General features: G+C 43.9%; 1 protein-coding gene across 1 annotated transcript in view; it reads right to left on the reverse strand.

The window, feature by feature from the left end:
- The window catches only part of TMEM59L (transmembrane protein 59 like), a 43,443-nt gene that overhangs the window by 15,586 nt on the left and 9,341 nt on the right, over window positions 1-18,516 (reverse strand). The window contains exons 2-3 of the mRNA XM_032232908.1: window positions 18,116-18,221; window positions 14,082-14,179 (exon numbers count right to left, since the gene is read on the reverse strand). Of these exons, the coding sequence (XP_032088799.1) occupies window positions 14,082-14,179; window positions 18,116-18,221 (204 nt within the window). The remainder of the gene's footprint in view (window positions 1-14,081; window positions 14,180-18,115; window positions 18,222-18,516) is intronic.

The raw sequence follows: 18,516 nt of genomic DNA on the forward strand, positions 1-18,516 counted from the left end.
CTCTGTGAAAGGTAAGGATGACTACTGCGTTTGTGGTGCAATCAGAACATTGCGTGTGTTGAAGTTGTTTTAACGCAAACCAAAGATGCCTTTTAAAAAACAAGTTTACATCATATTCTTATGCATACCAACGCTGTGGGTGAGGTAATTTAAGGTGGTTCTGACAAGTGTCGTCGGCATCTTCATATCCGGTCACATGGGCGGCAAGCCACTCCCACAAAGGAGGCCACACCCACAGAGTCAGTTCGAACAATTTTTGAAACCCACCACTGCCTGACTTAAATAGTTGCCTGGTGAGAATAAACAGGATCCAGGTAATCAGGCCTAGAAAACGTGGCCTCAGTAGTGGGAAAAGATAACTCAGCCTCTTAACCCTGACACGATGTTTTCAGGTAAATGTATTCATAGCTCTCAACTTACAATCAGTTTAGTGACCAACATTACAACAAATGACACTTTGAAAAACCATTCATGCCCATTCATCATATTTGTAACCACTGCAGCATCCCCATGGTCACATGATCAAAATCCCAATTTTTGTCAACTGTCTCGTATTTACGATGGTTGCGGTGTCCCAGGAGTGACGTGATCTCCTTTCGTGGCCTTCTGACAAGCCAAGTCAATGGGGAAGCCAGATTCACTCAACAACCGGGTTACTAATTGAACAACTGCAGTGATTCCCTTAACGACCAGGGCTAGAAAGGTCATAAAACGGGGCAAAACTCCCTTGACAACTGTCTCGCTTAGCAACTGAAATTTTGGGTTCTGTTGCAGTTATGAGTTGAGGACTACCTGTTCAAGTGAGGAGGAAGAGCGAAAGTGACTTACAACTATTCAAACCTTCAAAGTTACAATGAACTGAAAAAAGTCTCTTATGACTGGTTTTCACACTCATGACCCTTCTACTTTCCCGTGACCCGTCAAAAGGGCTAACAACAAAACCGCGTCTGACTAAACTGCGTCGCTGACGTCATCAACGCGGCGACAACAGCCAGCGTGGAGAAAGAAGGGCGCTTTACATAGCGCGTTGAAAGAAAGTCGATTCAACTTAAGGTAAGGGTTAGGTTTAGGGTTAGGTTAAGGATTAGGGTTAGGGTTAGGTTTAGGGTTAGGTTAAGGGTTAGGTTAAGGGTTAGGATTAGGGTTAGGGTTAGGTTAAGGGTTAGGATTAAGTTTAGGGTTAGGTTAAGGGTTAGTTTTAGGGTTAGTTTTAGGGTTAGGTTAAGGGTTAGGTTTAGGGTTAGGTTTAAGGTTAGGTTTAGGGTTAGGTTTAGGGTTAGGGTTAGGGTTAGGTTTAGGGGTTAAGTTTAGGTTTAGGATTTACAGCGTGCTTCTGTCTCCGCGCTGTTGTCGCCCTGTTGATGACATCAGCGACGCGGTTTAGTCGGGCGCGGTTTTGTCGTTCGCCCTTTTGTCGGTGAACCCTACTTTCCCATGTTCCCATGATCAAAATTCAGGGGCTTGACAACTGGCATGTGTTTATGGCAGCTAAACTGCCCCCACAGTCACGTGATCACCAACCTTCCCAGCTGACAAGCAAAGTCAATGGGGGGAAGCCTGATTCACTTAACAGCTGCATAATTCACTTAACGACTGTAGGGATGTCAGGCCTGGAAGCCATCTTTTACACTGGGCCTTCAGGCCTGCCACATTTTCTACTGTGGGGAAATGGGAGCGGGGATTGTATGGAGTATGGGAGAGATATAGTCAAAATAACATTCTTTTCTCAGAGAGTCAAGGACACCTTGCCCTGCAGCTGCGATGGTGTGACCGGGAGGCGTCTCCAGTTTTGGATGGTGCCTGGTTGGATCATGTGATGGACACGTGGGTGCTGGGCAGGGACTGGGGCTTTCATTTGGGTGGGGAAAACCTGGAAGCTTTCAGATTCGGGTTTTCCCAGATGTGCCAATATGACATCTCTAATAAAATGGAACTTTGAGGAACTTCAAGCCTCAGAATCATCTTTCATTGGGGGTGTTACCAGGAACCCTGACACAGTGATTCACTTAACAAGAGTGGGGGGAAAGATCAGGGGGAGAGCCTTCTCTGTGGGAGCGCCTTCCCTCTGGAATGAGCTGCCCCCGGAGCTTCGTATAATCCCCGGCCTCCGGTCCTTCCGACGCGCCCTAAAATGTTGGCTTTTCCAGCAAGCTGGCCTGGCCCGAACAAAATAAAATAAATGATTGATTATTGTTAATTTTAACCTGTTTTTAAATGTTATTGTTAATATTAATTGGGTTTGTTTTTGGATACTCTTATCTAATTTTCTTTTTAACTTTTGTAATATGTGTTTTTTTTTAATGTTGTACGCCGCCCTGAGTCCTTTGGGAGAAGGGCGGCATATAAATCCAATAAACAAACAATAAACAATCATAAAATGAGGCAAAACAACAACTGTCTTGCTTAGCAACCAACATTTTTGAGCTCCATTGTGGTCTGAGGTTGAGAACTTACGGGTAGCCTTAGTTAGCACAAAAGTCTTAAGTGGCTCAATAGGAAGAACTCCAAAAAGGAGAGTAAGTAAACCTGGTGTATCAATTTTAAGAAGTTAGGTCTAATTTGGCCCATCCCAGCAGCGCACGTACGTGACGTCATCACAGCGCGACCAAAACAGCACGCTGTGAGCGGTAAACTTAAAATTAACCCGTAAATCTAAACCTAACCCCCCCAAACCTAACCCTAAACCTAACCCTAAGCCTAACCCTTAACCTAACCCTAAACCTAACCCTACACCTAACCCTTAACCTAACGCTAAACCTAACGCTAATCCTTAACCTAACCCTAAACCTAACCCTAACGCTTAAGGTAACCCTAACCCTAACCCTAACCCTAACCCTAACCCTAACCCTAACCCTTACCTTTATGTGAATCGGCTTGCTTTAAAAGCGCTTTTTAAAGCGCCCTTTTTTCTCCGCGATCGTATTTGTCGCGCTGCTGATGACGTCAGGTACGCGCTTTAATCGGGCGCGCTTTAGTGGACCGCGGTTTTGACGGGTCACGTCCCTTGACAATAGTTCCATTTCTCTTGTCAGTTTTGAAAGGGGGGGGGAATGAAGAGAAAATAGCTAACAAGGAATGTCATTTAAAAGGCAAAGTCTGACAGCATCAGTCACATCTCTGGACAGACGACTGGCGACAGAAGCCAAGCTGAGATGTCACCAAGCCAGTGCAGGCAGTCCTCAACTTACGACCGCAATTGGGGCCAGAATTTCCATAGCTAAATCAAGTGGTTGATAATTGAGTCATCAGTGATAAGTTGCTAATCCAAGGGGTTGATAAGTGAGCCCAATTTCACAACCATTTTTGCCACAGTTGTTAAGCAAAGCACTGCAGTTGTTAACTAAATCAGGTGGTCATTAAGTTAATCCAGTTTCCCCCATTGACTTTGCTTGTTGGAAACCACTGGGAAGATTGCAAATCGGAATCACGTGACCCTGAGACATTGTAAAATACATGCTGGTTGCCAAGTGCCCCAATTTGGTTCATGTGATTGAGTAGAGTAAAGTAGAGTAGAGTGGGCTAGGGCTAGGGCTAGGGCTAGGGCTAGGGCTAGGGCTAGAATAGAATAGAATAGAATAGAATAGAATAGAATAGAATAGAATAGAATAGAATAGAATAGAATAGAAAGGGATCTTTGCAGTCTTCTCCAACCCTCTGCTCAGGTAGGAACCAGGATAGTGGCAAAATCTATTTAAGAAAATTGTGTGAATAGGGTTAAAACTCTCCTAAAAGGGCAGGGACAAGCCCACAAATTGTGGCTAAAGCAAGCCTCATCATCCTTGCTCCACTGATTCTGAATCATAATTACTTCCTCCTTCCCTTCCTCCTTCCTTCCTCCCTCCCTCCCTCCCTTCTCTTTTCTTCCTTCCTTCCTTCCTTCCTCCCCGTTTCTCCTTCCTTCCTTCCTTCCTTCCTCCCTCTCTCCCTCCCTAGATCTCTTACCACATATTTCAATAGATGTACTACTGAATATTTTTGTTTCGAACACATTTTCCCACCACTTCACCCTCTCCCCACTACATCAACTTTGGAGAATTCGACTTCTCTGCTTAAAAGGAAACCTTGGGCTCCTCCACCCCTTGAAATTAACTGCCTGCCTGCCATTTTGCCCCGATACTACAGAGCGAGGAAGAAGGCCAAGCCAAAAAAACCAGATGGCTCACCGCCTCTAAAGTGACAAGCCCTACGTTTCGTCCGCAAGGTTGCCACACCACAAGGGTGGCCTGTTTTGCAGAAGACCACATCGGTCTTTAGGTAATTCTTCCCTCTCCTGATTTTCTTGTCCCGGAGGAAAAGGCCCATTATAAACAACCAGCATATTTTAAAAGAGAGAAAGAAGCAGCGTTAGAAAATCACTCCCCCCTCTCTTCAGACATTGATCCTTCAACAGAATTCTGCACCTGGGAAGCAAATGCTTTCTTCTCTCTCAAAAAATAAATAAATAAATAAAATCTTCCAAGTCTGGGCTGTAAAAAATATAGCTCCTTATGTCAAGATTTCCCCCATATTTTTCTGCTAGGAATCTCTGCTGCTAGGATTGTTACTTCTCAGATTAGTTTAGTTTATTGTCATTGCACCGCATAAAACGAAATTAAATGCCATCTTCAGTGTATATTATAAGTATAAAAATAAAAACACAAACACACATCCTTCACATGCTATATAATTCTTTATAATAGCAATTATCAATCGATACCGCTCACCTTATATTATTTCCCCTTCTATTGTATTTCATTTAGATTTCACCATTCTTAAGCCTCTTATTTTATTCATAACTATTATTTTTTTTAGTTTTGTTATATTCCATTGATTTTTGTTTCTTTCTTCCATTTATCCCATATCTGGTAGAATTCTGATTCTTCTTTTCCCTGGATTTCTTTAGTTAATTTGTCCATTTCAGCACAATCCATAACCTTTCTTATTATTTCATCTTCGCTTGAAGTTAATTTGTTTTTCCATTTCTGGGCAAAGGCAATCCTTGCCGCCGTAATTATATGTAGTATTAAATACTGGATTTCTTTTTTGTATTTCGCAGACATTATTCCTAATAAAAAAACTTCAGGTTTCCATTCTATTTTAACCCCTGTTGTTGCCTCCAGCCAATTTTTGATCCTTTTCCAAAAAAATTTAGCCTCCTCACAGGTCCACCATAAATGGTAATATGTTCCATGTATTGATTCGCATTTCCAACATTTTGGGGAGGTATTTGTTAATATTTTAGCTAACCTTGTTGGTGCCAGGTGCCATCTGTAAAACATTTTGTACTGGTTTTCCTTGTATGCAACTGATAGTGTCATTTTTAAGTTTGTTCCCCAAATTTTTTCCCATTTGTCTAATTAAATATTATAGCCAAAGTTCTGCGCCCATTTCCTTTTCCATTTTATACTTCAGGAAGAATTTATATATTCTCCCCATCATCTTTCTATCTGAGCTTTGAATAATTTTATCCAATTTGTGTGGTTCTGTTTTTATCTCATATAATTTAGTATCCTTATTGTATTTAGTTTTGATTTGGAGGTAAGTTAGCCAGTCAACTTTCATGTTCTGATCTGCCAATTCTTCAATTGTTTTTAAATTTCCCTGTCTATCAATTAAGTCTCTGTATCTTAGCAATTTGTTCAAATCTATAAAATTTGGGTGAGTCGTCCTTTCTGTCGGTGATAGCCAATTCGGGATTTTCACATAGTGGATTTTTTTGATTTTGAGCCCTTTTTGCAATAACGCTCTTCTGATTAAATGATTTTGAAGGTATTTGTGCATTTTATTTTTATCATACCATAGGAATGTATGCCAGCCTGCTTGCAGATCATGGCCTTCTAAGGTCAAAATTATTTTATTCTTTAGCTCTATCGAATCCTTCACCAATGTTATTGTTACTGCTGATGCGTCTAAATCCCAATTTGGTAATGCTAAGCCTCCCCTCTCCTTGCTGTCTTGCATTGACTTTAGTTTAATCCTCGCTTTTCGTCCCTGCCAAATGAACCTAGCGGTTATTTTGTTTAATTCTTGAAAGAATTTTTTTACCCGGATTAATAGGTGCGGCTTGCAACAGGAATAGGATTCTTGGCAAAATATTCATTTTAATTGTCGCTATACGTCCCATGAGTGATAACTGAATATTTTTCCAATTTTCTAAATCTTTCTTTATTTGTATCACTAATTTATTATGATTATCGTCTTTAATTGTGGAACATTTTGCCGACACTCAGATCCCCAAGTGTTTCACTTTCTTAGTTATTTGCATTCTGGTTGCTACTTCCAGTTCCTCTTCTTGCTTTTTTGTCATGTTCTTGGTTATAGTATTCCTAGTGTGAGCAAGATTCTCTTACTGTAACCTCACAATAAAATTCGAGTTAATACTCCTGGTTGGTGCTTCTTGTCAGGAATGACTTCAAAAGGCTGACATCAATCTTGCACATCTGCAAATAACGTCTCTCCCCTTTATGATGCAAGAATTAGGGAAGATCCCTTCTGAGAAATCCTTGCCAGATCCTCATCCCTTCTGCAGACTAAACTGCCCTTATCTGACCTTTATTCAGTCTGCAGCTCCTGCTACTGCCTCGTGTCTCTCTCAAGGACATGCTCACGGACTGTTGCAACGGTTCCACCACAAATCCGCAAAGCCCTTATCCGCGGAGACATAAGCGCAAAGACTAATTCGCGCCGTTCGAAGCGCTAAGGAAAAATGCGACCCTACCGAGATGACATAATCGCGGAGGGCAAATCCGTGCATTCCCAAGCACTCAGTACCCTAAACCTAACCCTAAACCTAACCCTAAACCTAACCCTAATCCTAACCCTAGACCTAACCCTAAACCTAACCCTAAACCTAACCCTAAACCTAACCCTAAACCTAACCCTAAAACAAACCCTAAAACAAACCCTAAACCTAATCCTAACCCTTACCTTAATTTAAATCGGCTTTCTGCCGCGGCGCCGTTTTAAAGCGCCCTTCTGTTGCCGCGCTGTTGTTGCGGCAGTGATGACGCGTGGTGATGACGTCGTGGCTTTAGCGACGCGGTTTTATCATCGCTATTTTGACGAGCACGGTTTTGTTGTGCCACGCGTTGCAACAAATGATTAAAGAAGTGTCTTTGCACCCAACAATATAGATGACTCCTACGCAGGTAGTCCTGAGCTTACAATCAGTTGCTTAAATGGGTTCTACACTAGGGGTCTCCAACCTTGGCAACTTTAAGCCTGGGTGGACTTCAACTCCCAGGATTCCCCAGCCAGCTGGCTGGGGAATTCTGGGAGTTGAAGTCCACCAGGCTTAAAGTTGCCAAGGTTGGAGACTCCTGTTCTACACCATTAAAACCCATTTGCAGTGTCCCACAATCACACAGCTACAATTTTGTGATGGTTATGCCCAAAACCGGCATTACTTCCAGTTTTTGGCCAAACCAGCCTATAGCAAATTGTTGGTTGGCTTAATAACCATGATGGTCATTTAATGACCACAGAAGTCACTTTATGACTGAAGCATTTGCTTAACAAATGCCGTGAAACAGATCACAAAAATCAGGTCGGTTCTATGAGTGACTTAATTTACAATCATCACAATTTATGACCGTGATGGGTAGATTCCATTATCGTTGTAAATTGAGGACTACTTGTATCAGTTGAAAAAGGAAAATGTGAAACCGTGAAGGAAACAATGATAATTTGGGCTAAAAACTTCGGGTATAATATTGAATTGGAGCATTGGGAAAAAGTATGGGGAAAACATTATAAATTGACAATGTCGGCGGCTTATAAGGAAAACATTTACCAAATGTTTTACAGGTGGCATTTATTCCCGGTGAGATTGGCCAAAATGTTCCCAAATAGATCACCAAGCTGTTGGAAATGTAACCACCAACAGGGGACCTTCTATCATATCTGGAGGAAGTGTCCGAAAGCCCAAGAATTCTGGACCAAAATTCAAAAATGGTTAGAAGGAATAATAGAACAAAAAATTGACACAAACCCTGAGCTGTTTCTTCTAGGAATAATAAAAAAATATTAGTAAGGATATCCAAAATTTAATACTTCATATAATCACTGCTGCCAGAATTTCATATGCCCAAAGTTGGAAACGAAAAACCATTCCATCAAATGCAGAAATCATAAAAAAGGTGTTAGAATGCTCAGAAATGGACAAACTAATGATGGAACGAAGAGAGAGAGAGAGAGGAAACACAGTGCTACAAGATATAGAACAGGTGGTATAACTAGCTTGAAAAAAGAGATGTAAAATCAATACATAAGGAACACATAGCAAACACAATGAAAAGAGATGGCATATATTTAGAAAGCAATAGAGATGGAAATATTGTGTATAGATGTACATATATTATAAAAATGAGAAAGTATGAAACAAAGAAGAATATGTATAAAATAATAGAATGGAAAATGGAAAACATGAAATCAGAAGAAAGAAATACTGATAAAAGAAAGCTATAAAAGTGTAATTGCAATTTGGAAAATGTCAAATAAAAAAATGTAGAATAAAAAGAAAAAAGAAAACGAGAAGAACGTATGGGATCCTTAAGACCACATTTTAACAAACACTGACACAGATAATCTGCAAATTCCCTTCCCAGAGGTAACTTATTTCTGAATAATAGTTGTGATTCTTAGAATAAAGATCAGGGGTAGTCTGATAAAGTCTTTGCCAATCATTTGCAAATCAGAAAGAGATCTAATTCAGATTCTACCCTACCCTCGGAAGTGGGATTCAGCCGGTTTAGACCGGTTCGGGTGAATCGGATGCTAATTTTACTGGCTCCGCCCATTCTGTCCTGCCCCTCCCAGGAGTGTCCACATGGCCCGTTCATCATGGCGGGTGAGTACAGGGCCCGCATGGAGGGTCTGGGAGGGCAAAAACCGGGCCTTTCAGAAGTTCTGGAAGTGCAGAAATGGGGTCGTTTCCAGCCTCCAGAAGGCCTCCAGAGCCCGGGGGAGGCTGTTTTTGCCCTCCCGCAGGCTTGGGGAAAGCCTCCGGAGCCTGGGGATGAGGGTGAAAACGCCCTCTGCCGCCACCGTGGTGCAGGAGGTCACACAGGCCACGCCCATCTTGGCCACGCCTACTCAGCAACTGGGCAGAGAACCGGTTGCTAACATTTTTGAATCCCACCGTTGCCTACCTTGTCTCTTCAATGGAATGGATCACAAATTGCAGAGCTTATTATAGATTATTATTACAGACCCCAAACAAGCCTGACAGAAGTTATATTTTGAGTATTTATGTGTTTTAAGTCTCTCCTCCCCTTTGTCCTTCCCTGGCAGCTTTGGGATAGCAATTATAATCCAAGAAATTCCAGCAGTCCATTTCCACTGAAGCAACAGGTGGGAAATGACTCACAGGCAGGCCAAATTCTTCTAATACCAGCTAGTTATTTGTTCTTTTCCTGCCGGCAAGGAATCCTGTGTTAATCCTGGAGGCCACAGCAGGGAAAAAAAAAAAAGCTAGGTCAGGCCCTGTGGCTTTCCAAGCAAGCCTTTCCAGACATTCTCCAACATTGTTGAATTTTTTTCAATGAAAAAACTCATTGGAATTCCATTGAGGACCTGTATACGGCATGAGTCAAAAAGAGGTCTGTGAAAATATCTACAGACCCCTCACATCCTGGACATAAATTGTTTCAACTTCTACCCTCAAAATGATGCTATAGGGCTCTGCACACCAGAACAGGTAGGCAGAAGGACAGCTTCCCCCCAAAAGCCATCACTCTGCTTAACAACTAATTCCCACAACACTGTGAAATAATTTACTAAGACTGCATTACTATTATTCTTCTCTTCCTTCCTAGTATCTATCGCTCCCCACTAAGGACTATAACCATGTTCCTTGTATCTTTCAATTTATGTTGTTTTTATTTGTTTCTTAGTATGATTTGATAGCTTGTTAGTAACCTTGCCTTTCTCTAAGTGCTGTATCTTTTATTCTTGATGAATGTATTTCATTTCATTTCATTTATTTCATTTGTATGCCGCCCTTTTCCCCCGAGGGAGACTCAGGGCGGCTCACAACTTGAACAAGGGAAAGGGGATACAGACAGTTTGACAACAACACAAAACAATACATAATTTAAAAAGCGCAACAGTCATACCATTCGAGATAGGGGCAACGGTTCTTTAGCCCCAGGCCTGTCGGAACAGCCAGGTTTTAAGGGCTTTGTGGAAGGCCTGGAGGGTGGTGAGGGTTCGAATCTCCATGGGGAGTTCGTTCCAGAGGGTCGGAGCAGCCACAGAGAAGGCCCTCCTCCGGGTAGTCGCCAGTCGACACTGGCCGGCGTATTTTATTCTCCTTGTGTACACTGAGAGCATGTGCATCAAAGACAAATTCTGTTCTGTCCTAGGCTGGGATTCAAATAATTTAACAACCGGTTCTCTGCCCTAATGACCATCTGGGTAGGTGGGGCTCAGTGGTCATGTGACTGGGTGGGCGTGGCCAACTCAAGGTCACTCAGGTCGATGGGCGCTTCGCCTTAGTTGTTACAATGGTAATAAGGGTTAACCGGAGAGGCAATTTCTGTAAGCAGGGCAATAAAGATCAGGCTAGAAACAACACCAGAATGTTTCCTTCCTGCCTTCCTTACATGATTAGCCCTGTAAAGTGGGGGGAAAACAAAAGGAGATTTCTTCCAACAATCGGTTCTCTGAACTACTTAGAAAGTTACCAACGGGTTCTCCCGAATAGGTGAGAACTGGCTGAATCCCACCACTGGTCCTAGGCTTCCTGAGAAAGCATAAATCACAATCTTAGTGCCCCAAACCCTCTTTTCTTTAGACGGCTGTGAATTATGGTCATTCACAGCCCGTAATGATTCATAAACAGTCTGTGAAGATTCTGACAGATGTCTGCTCGAGTTGCCACAGCTTTTCAGGGTAATGTTGATAAGCCCCCACCTTTATTTCCCTTGAAACCCTGCCAGAGACCTAATTGCCAATAGTTTTGCAAGGCCAAACGTAGCACAGAGTCAAACAAAACTTCTCAGAGCTTGAACGGCCATATGAACGAATTGTTTCCTGCAAAGGCTCACGTCCGTTGGCTCCTCTTTTATGTCTTATGTCGCCCTCTTTTTCTTAACTGTTCTTGCCTTCTGGCAGCTCTGTGCATGAGCACACTGGGAACAGGCTCGCACTGTTCTTCTGCCTCGCTGATGTCAGACTTTGGAGCAGGGGTGGGTTCCTGCCAGTTCTAACCTCTTCTATAGAAGAGGTTCCACAAATCTACAGTGCCATTTAGAACCGGTTCCAGCTCCCTCCCCCCCGCCCGTCCACACATCATCAAGATGAAGAGAGACAAGGAATTCTGGGAGTTGAAGTCCACAAGTCTTAAAGCTGTCAAGTTTGAACACCCCTGGGTTTTTTTTCTAAAAGGTTAGGAGTGTGAGGGTCTTGTAACTTGACAGCTTTAAGACTTGCGTGCTTCAAATGCCAGAGTTTCTGAGCCAATATTTTGGTTGCTAAGCAAGAGCGTTGTTAAGTGAGTTTCACAACATTTTACAAGTTGGCCACACCCACCCAGTCACATGGCTGGCAAGCCACTCCCACCCAGTCACATGGCCACCAAGCTACTCCCACCCGGTCACATGGCTGGCAAGCCACTCCCACAAAGCAGGCCACACCTACAGAAGAGGTTCTAAAAGAAAATTGAAACCCACCACTGCTTTGGGGGTTCCAGAGGCAGCACATAACTACCAGATGGCCCTGGCCCCCTTTCTGCCTCCGACGCAGAGCCCTCGTCCGAGCCTTCCCCAGACTTCAGGACTGGCCCATGTTTCTCCCCAACCTCCCCACTGTCCGACTCTGATGCCAGCTCCCCAGGCCACAACAAATTCCTTGTGTGTCCAATCACATTTGGCCAATAAAGAATTCTATTCTATGTATTCTACCAGAGGTAAAAAACAGACTCCGCAGGCAGGCAGGCAGGCAGGCAGATAGACAGATAGACTCTCCAGTTCTGTCCCTGACGTGCTTTTTGGGATCAGCTTAATAAAAACGGCTGTTTTCTACCCAACCCAGCAAACAGTGATAACAAATCCTGAAACCAGTCCTGACAGCTGCCGGCTTAGCAATGTGTATCCACCAGGCTGAATAATTACAGTGTAAACAGAAAGGTCTACAGGGCCTACATCCAGATAACAAAACAGCCTTTAAGTTTTTATTTTATTTTACTTGGTCTGAGTTAGATTATAATGACGCTTTTCATCCACTCAGTAACCGCTTTGGCAGATTACAATAAAGGAAGTTTTAAAAATAAAAAACCCCAACCATAAATTAATAAGCCAAACTGGAAAGTCCAACATCCAATAATGGCAGTAAATGAAGGAGCAGAAATATTGTTGCCAAAAAAAGAGATTAATGCAGTTACCAGGTGCCCTAGCTTAGGGAAAGCATTGTTATGAGCAAGGCCCCATAGGGAAGGGCTTCCGCAGAGCACCTGGGTGGGCTCAAAACCGACACAACAATAATAATGTCATTGTGACTGAACACCCCCCTCCCATCTCCGTGGTACACAATACAACACTCCATTCATGTTCCAAAGGGCCCCTGTTTTGCGTGTGGAAGGCACCCAGTTTATTACTTACATTTATTTATTTTTGCTTCATTTTAGATTCCTTCCCCACTATATTTTTATAAATAACTCAAGACAGTGAACATATCTAATATTCCTCCCTCGTCCCATTTTCTCCACAATAACAACCCTGAGATGGGTTGGGCACAGTGGTGGGTTGCACTTACTGTCACTACTGGTTCGGGGATCGCGTCTGCGAGCGTTACATTTGTGGGCTTGCCTGGAATGGCGCTGTGTGCGCATGCACAATCCACCGCCCCTAAGACAACCAGCTGCTTGTCGGGGTTCGTGCAGGCGCCATATGCTGTGTGTGCATGCACAATTTGTCTTTTGCCATAAAAGGAGTTATAGAGCGTGGGCGGGCGGGTGAGCCAAAAGAGCCACCGTACCGGTTCGCTCTCAGCTTCTCCGGGCCACTACCAGTTCTGTCGAACCGGGCAAACCGGCCGCAACCCATCTCTGGTTGGCTAAGAGAGAGGGCCTGGTCCAAAGTCATTTAGCCAGCTTTCATGCCTAAGGCAGAACTAGAACTCATTGTCTCTTGGTGACTGACCCAAAGTTATCCAGCTGGCTTATATTTCTAAGGCAGAACTAGATCTTGGAGTCCTAGTGGACAATCACTTAAATATGAGCCAGCAGAGTGTTCCAGCTGCCAAAAAAGCCAATGCAGTTCTAGGCTGCATAAACAGAGGGAGAGAATCAAGATCATGTGAAGGGTTAATACCACTTTATAATGCTTTGGTAAGGCCTCATTTGGAATACGCCATTCAGTTTTGGTCGCCACGATGTAGAAAAAATGTGGAGACTCTAGAAAGAGTGCAGAGAAGAGCAACAAAGATGACTAGGGGACTGGAGACTAAAACATATGAAGAACGGTTGCAGGAACTGGGTATGTCTAGTTTAAGGAAAAGAAGGACCAGGGGAGACATGATAGCAGTCTTCCAATATCTCAGGGGTTGCCACAAAGAAGAGGGAGTCAAGCTATTCTCCAAAGCACCTGAGGGCAGGACAAGAAGCAATAGGTGGAAACTAATCAAGGAGAGAAGCATCCTAGAACTAAGGAGAAATTTCCTTGACAGTTAGAACAATTAATCAGTGCAACAACTTGCCTCCTGAACTTGTGAATTCTCCAACATGGAGGTTTTAAGAGGAGATTGGACAACCATTTGTCTGAAATGGTATAGGGTTTCCTGCCTGAATGGGAGGTTGGACCTCCAAGGTCCCTTTTAACTCTGTTATTCTGTTCTGTTCTCTTCCATTTCAATAAAATGTGTTATGGCAAGGTGGCCATCCAGAGATGAAGCTGTGACAAAGGCCCTCCCTATTCATATGTAGAGTACACTTCCTCCATCATCAACAAAATCCTACGCAACCCTACTCAAAAATCTCAGTCAGGAAAAGGAGCTTTTAAGCTAGTTAAAGCCTCGTCATTAGATGATGACATAATGTTTAATAATAATACCACCACCCCCCTCTCATTATCTTCTGCATTCTGGGTTTAAAAAATAAGAGTTACCATGTTTTCTCCTCTGCTTTCCATTTCTGGAAGCTGTGTCTTGCATCCGGTCGTACAGCCAAACTGCTCTTCCACACCAATGTAAGCTTCCATGCAGGCTGCAATATCCAAGAGAAAGGGAAAAACAGAATTCAGCACAAATGAACAAAATCCAGCGTTTGGAAATCGATTCAGTTTCAGTAGCTGAAATCACAAATGTAGTTCAAAAATGCCAACCAAATGCAAACTTGCAGCTCCAGTGTTAGCCACCATTTCTTTCTTTAGCCTAGTGCCCTACAAAATGTTGGATTTCATTTCCTGGGAAAAGCCCTATTTTTTTTTCATCCTGCAGTCTATCTATCAGGCCTGCAGCCATCTTTTCTTGTGGATCTTTGGCCTGCCACACTTTCTATTATTCTACTATGCATTTTCTATTGTAGGGAAATGGGAGGGAGGATTGTACAGAGTTAGAAGACATGCAGCCATAACAAAATACTTTCTAGAAAGCTAAGGTCATCTTTTGTCTTTGCACCTCTGCACCTGACCGGAACTGGATGGGTGGAACTACCAGCATGGAAGTGGGAGATTGGACCATGTGATCGACTGGTGGGTGTGGGGGAAAGATCTTGAACTTTCAACTGGGTGGGGAAAACCCGGAAGCTTTCAGATTCGGGTTTTCCCAGAAGTGCCAACATGGCTCTCTTCATAAATTGGAACTTTGAGCAATACTTTGCCTCGAATTCTAATTTAATTTTGGATGCTATTTGGAACCCTGACACTACGTTACATATTTATGGGATTATTTGTCAGATTTATATCCTGCTTTTACTCCAGGAGCTTAAGATGGTTTGCATGGAGATATTTCTTCATTTTCTTCCCCAAGAGCGCTGTAAAATAGAGATAGTCCTTATGACTACGTGAGGACTGGTAACTTAATTGAGCCAGGCAATTACAAGTAGTCCTTGAGTTACGACCACAATTGAACCCAAAATTTATGTTGCTAAGTGAAACATTTGTTAAACGAGTTTGTCCCATTTTACGACTTTTTTGCCACATTTGTGATGTGAATCACTGCCCTGGTTAAATTAGCAACACCGCTGTTAAGTGAATCTGGTTTCCCCACGGACTTGATGGTTAAAACGTCGCAAAAGGGGATCACATGATTCCGGGACACTGCAACCGTCGAAAAATGTAAGTCAGTTGCCAAGCATCCGAATGTAAATCACGTGCCCATGTGCCACAAGTGTGAAAAATGGTCGTGTCACTTTTTTCAGTGCCATTGTAACTTCTAACGGTCACTAAGTGAACTGTTGTAAGTCGAGGACTACCTACCTGTAGGGTCGAAAGTGGTGATAAAGCAGATGACCACATGACCAGATCCAATGTTACCCCTTTTTTCACAACCGTAGTTAAGCAAACAAGGTAGTTGGTAAGCAAACCTATTGTTTGCTATGGGGTTGTGTTGTTGTTTTTTGCCAAACACCGGAAATAAATGCCCGTTTTCAACAAAACCATTTGAAATCACAGTCATATAATCACTGCAAACAACTATCAATGTGAGTAGTTGCCAAATACCCAAAATTCACTCATGTGGTCGTGCGGAGAGAACGATGTTCAGAACTCCAAAACCAGTTCATCGGTAGCTTTATTTTGGTGGGTGGGGGTAGTCCCTCATGACTTAGCATGGTCCCTAAGTGACCCGTCATAAGTTAAGGACTATCTGTAGATCAGGCTGGAATCTTCCAGGGACTTCATGTAATTGAGCGGGGGCCTTGAACCTGATCCTCCCTTCTCCTAGACCAGGGGGTCAAACTTGATTACCTTGAGGGCTGCATCATCATTGACTTCAGGGGGTTGTGGGCCAGGGTTCCACCACAATATTGCGAAGCCCTTATCCGCGGAGACATAAGCGCGAGTGCTAATCCGCGCCGTCCGAATCGCTAAAGCAAATGCGACCTTACCGCGCTGACATAAGGGCGGAGGGCAAATCCGCGCCTTCCGAAGCACTCAGCCTAACCTAACCCTAAACCTAACCCTAAACCTAACCCTAAACCTAACCCTAACCCTAAACCTAACCCTAAACCTAACCCTAACCCTAAACCTAACCCTAAACCTAACCCTAAACCTAACCCTAAAGCAAACCCCTAAACCTAATCCTAACCCTTACCTTAATTTAAATTGGCTTTCTGCCGCCGCGCTGTTTTGAAGCGCCCTTCTGTCGCCGCGCTGTTGTCGCGGCGGTGATGACGCGCGGTGATGACGTTGTGGCTTTAGCGACACGGTTTTATCACTGCTATTTTGACGAGCACGGTTTTGTCGTGCCACGGTGGGACAGGGCTGGGTGTGTGTGGCCAGCTTGACATCACTCGTGTGAGGGGGCACCTGTGGTGCCAAGAGCTAAGGCAGGACTTCCCACTCTCATTATCATCTCCTTCCTTCCTCCCTTTTCCTTTTTCTTCCCTCTTCATTCTCCTTTCTTATTCTTTCCCCTCTTTCCTTCTTTTTCCTTCCTTGTTCTCTTCCCAACGTTCCTCCTTTTTTGCATGCTCAAATGCAAAAGGGAAAACATTTCTCCTTTCAACTACCTCTACTTGGCTTTACTATTACTTCATTAATCATCCCGGCTGTTGTTTATATTTATACTTCTTTCTTTTATGGATGTCTTTATGGTTTTAATGTCTTTTTGTTGTTTTAAGGTAAAAGGCAAAGGTTTCCCTCGCATGGAGGTGGGTAGCTGCCGGTTTGGCCCAGTTCGGCCGAATCGGTAGTGGAATTCAGGTCTGGTTCACAAAACTAGCGGCGACCCAGGCCTGCCACGCCCCCGAACCAGTTCCCTCGCTGCCGCTTGGGCCCCGCCATTTTGGATTTTAGTGACTGTGCCTGCATGCGCGCAGAACAATTTACATTGAATAGCGTGTGCCCATTGCATGTAGGTTCCGAACTGACAGTAATGCTGGCAGCAACCCACCCCTGACCTCGCACATATGTGCTAGTCGTTCCCAACTCTAGGGGGCGGTGCTCATCTCCATTTCAAAGCCGAAAAGCCAGCGCTGTCTGAAGACGTCTCCGTGGTCATGTGGCCGGCATGACTAAACACCAAAGGCGCGGGGAACACTGTTACCTTCCCACCAAAGATGGTCCCTATTTTTTAACTTGCATTTTTATGTGCTTTCGAACTGCTAGGCTGGCAGAAGCTGGGACGAGTAACGGGAGCTCACTCCGTTAGGTGGCGCTAGGGATTCGAACCGCCGAACTGTCGATCTTTCAGCATCTGAATCACTGATTTTTTAAAAAAAAACGTTAGAACTGTAAAACAGCCAGAGTCACTTGGCTGAGTTGGGCGGCGATAGAAATTGAATAAGCATAATTTATTAAATTACAAAATTTCCTTTAAGCTCTGCTTCCCAGAGACGCAGGTTTGGCCCAGACAAGCTGACTGACCTTCCATCCGATAGTGAGAGACGATTTCCTAGCTCCTTTAATAAATACATCAGCACCTCGTGACAGCTAGATGGTGCTCAGTTTTCAAAGGCAGCTACATCCGAATAACCAGCTGCTGGAAATCCAGAAGAATGTGGCTGCTGGAAACAGGTTGCTGGTCCGACAGGCAGATGGTCCCACTTGGGAATGTAGGAACTGGAGGTCGAACCAGCCTCAGAATTCCAGATGGGGTGGGATTTGTTTCATTTTAAAGACAGGGCACCCTGCTTTTCAAAAAGCCCCCCCCCTCCCAAAGTTATCAAAATCATTCATGGATGCAACACCAGCCTTTTGAAATCTCTGCTTTGACAGATTTAGGAGAGGAAGGCTGTCTCCCCCCTCCCCATTCCCACCTGCATTTTCCATTATCCTAGACTGTTGGTGGGAATTTCTTTCAGAAGCTCGGAAAGAAGGAAGGGAGATGACCCTCTTAAGTGGGGGGAAGGTTCTGGATAATGTAAAAGAGGGGAAGGGAGGGAAGAGGGTGTGTGTGGATTAAAGAGGTGGGCGGGGGAAAAGGAAGAAAACCAGGACGAGGAGGAGGAGGAGGGTGGACCCAGAGTTTACCGCCTTACCCGATTCGCACTCGGCTCTGGTTGCATTCAGCTCGGCAGTGGCATCCACAAAATGACAGATGGAAAACAGCCGGCAGCCTCGGTAACAGGCGTTGAGAATAGCATCCTGAGGGAGGCAAAGGAAATTGCAGGGTGGGAGGGAGAATTGAGAAGCTACAACTGCAATTGTCGGTCTCCAAATTGAACACAAAACAGGGTCCACAAAACGCAGCCGATTTATTTATTTATTTTGACACCAATGCACAGAATCATAAGAACCAGGAGGTGCTCCTGCAGTCATTTAGACTAGGGGTCTCCAACCTTGGCAACTTTAAGCCTGGCGGACTTCAACTCCCAGAAGTTAAAGTTGTCAAGGGCGGAGACCCCTGATTTAGTCTAAGTCCTCTGCTCGGGGCAGAATT

The sequence above is a fragment of the Thamnophis elegans genome, chromosome 1 (assembly GCF_009769535.1).
Source record: "Thamnophis elegans isolate rThaEle1 chromosome 1, rThaEle1.pri, whole genome shotgun sequence".
NCBI classification, from domain to species: Eukaryota; Metazoa; Chordata; class Lepidosauria; order Squamata; family Colubridae; genus Thamnophis; species Thamnophis elegans.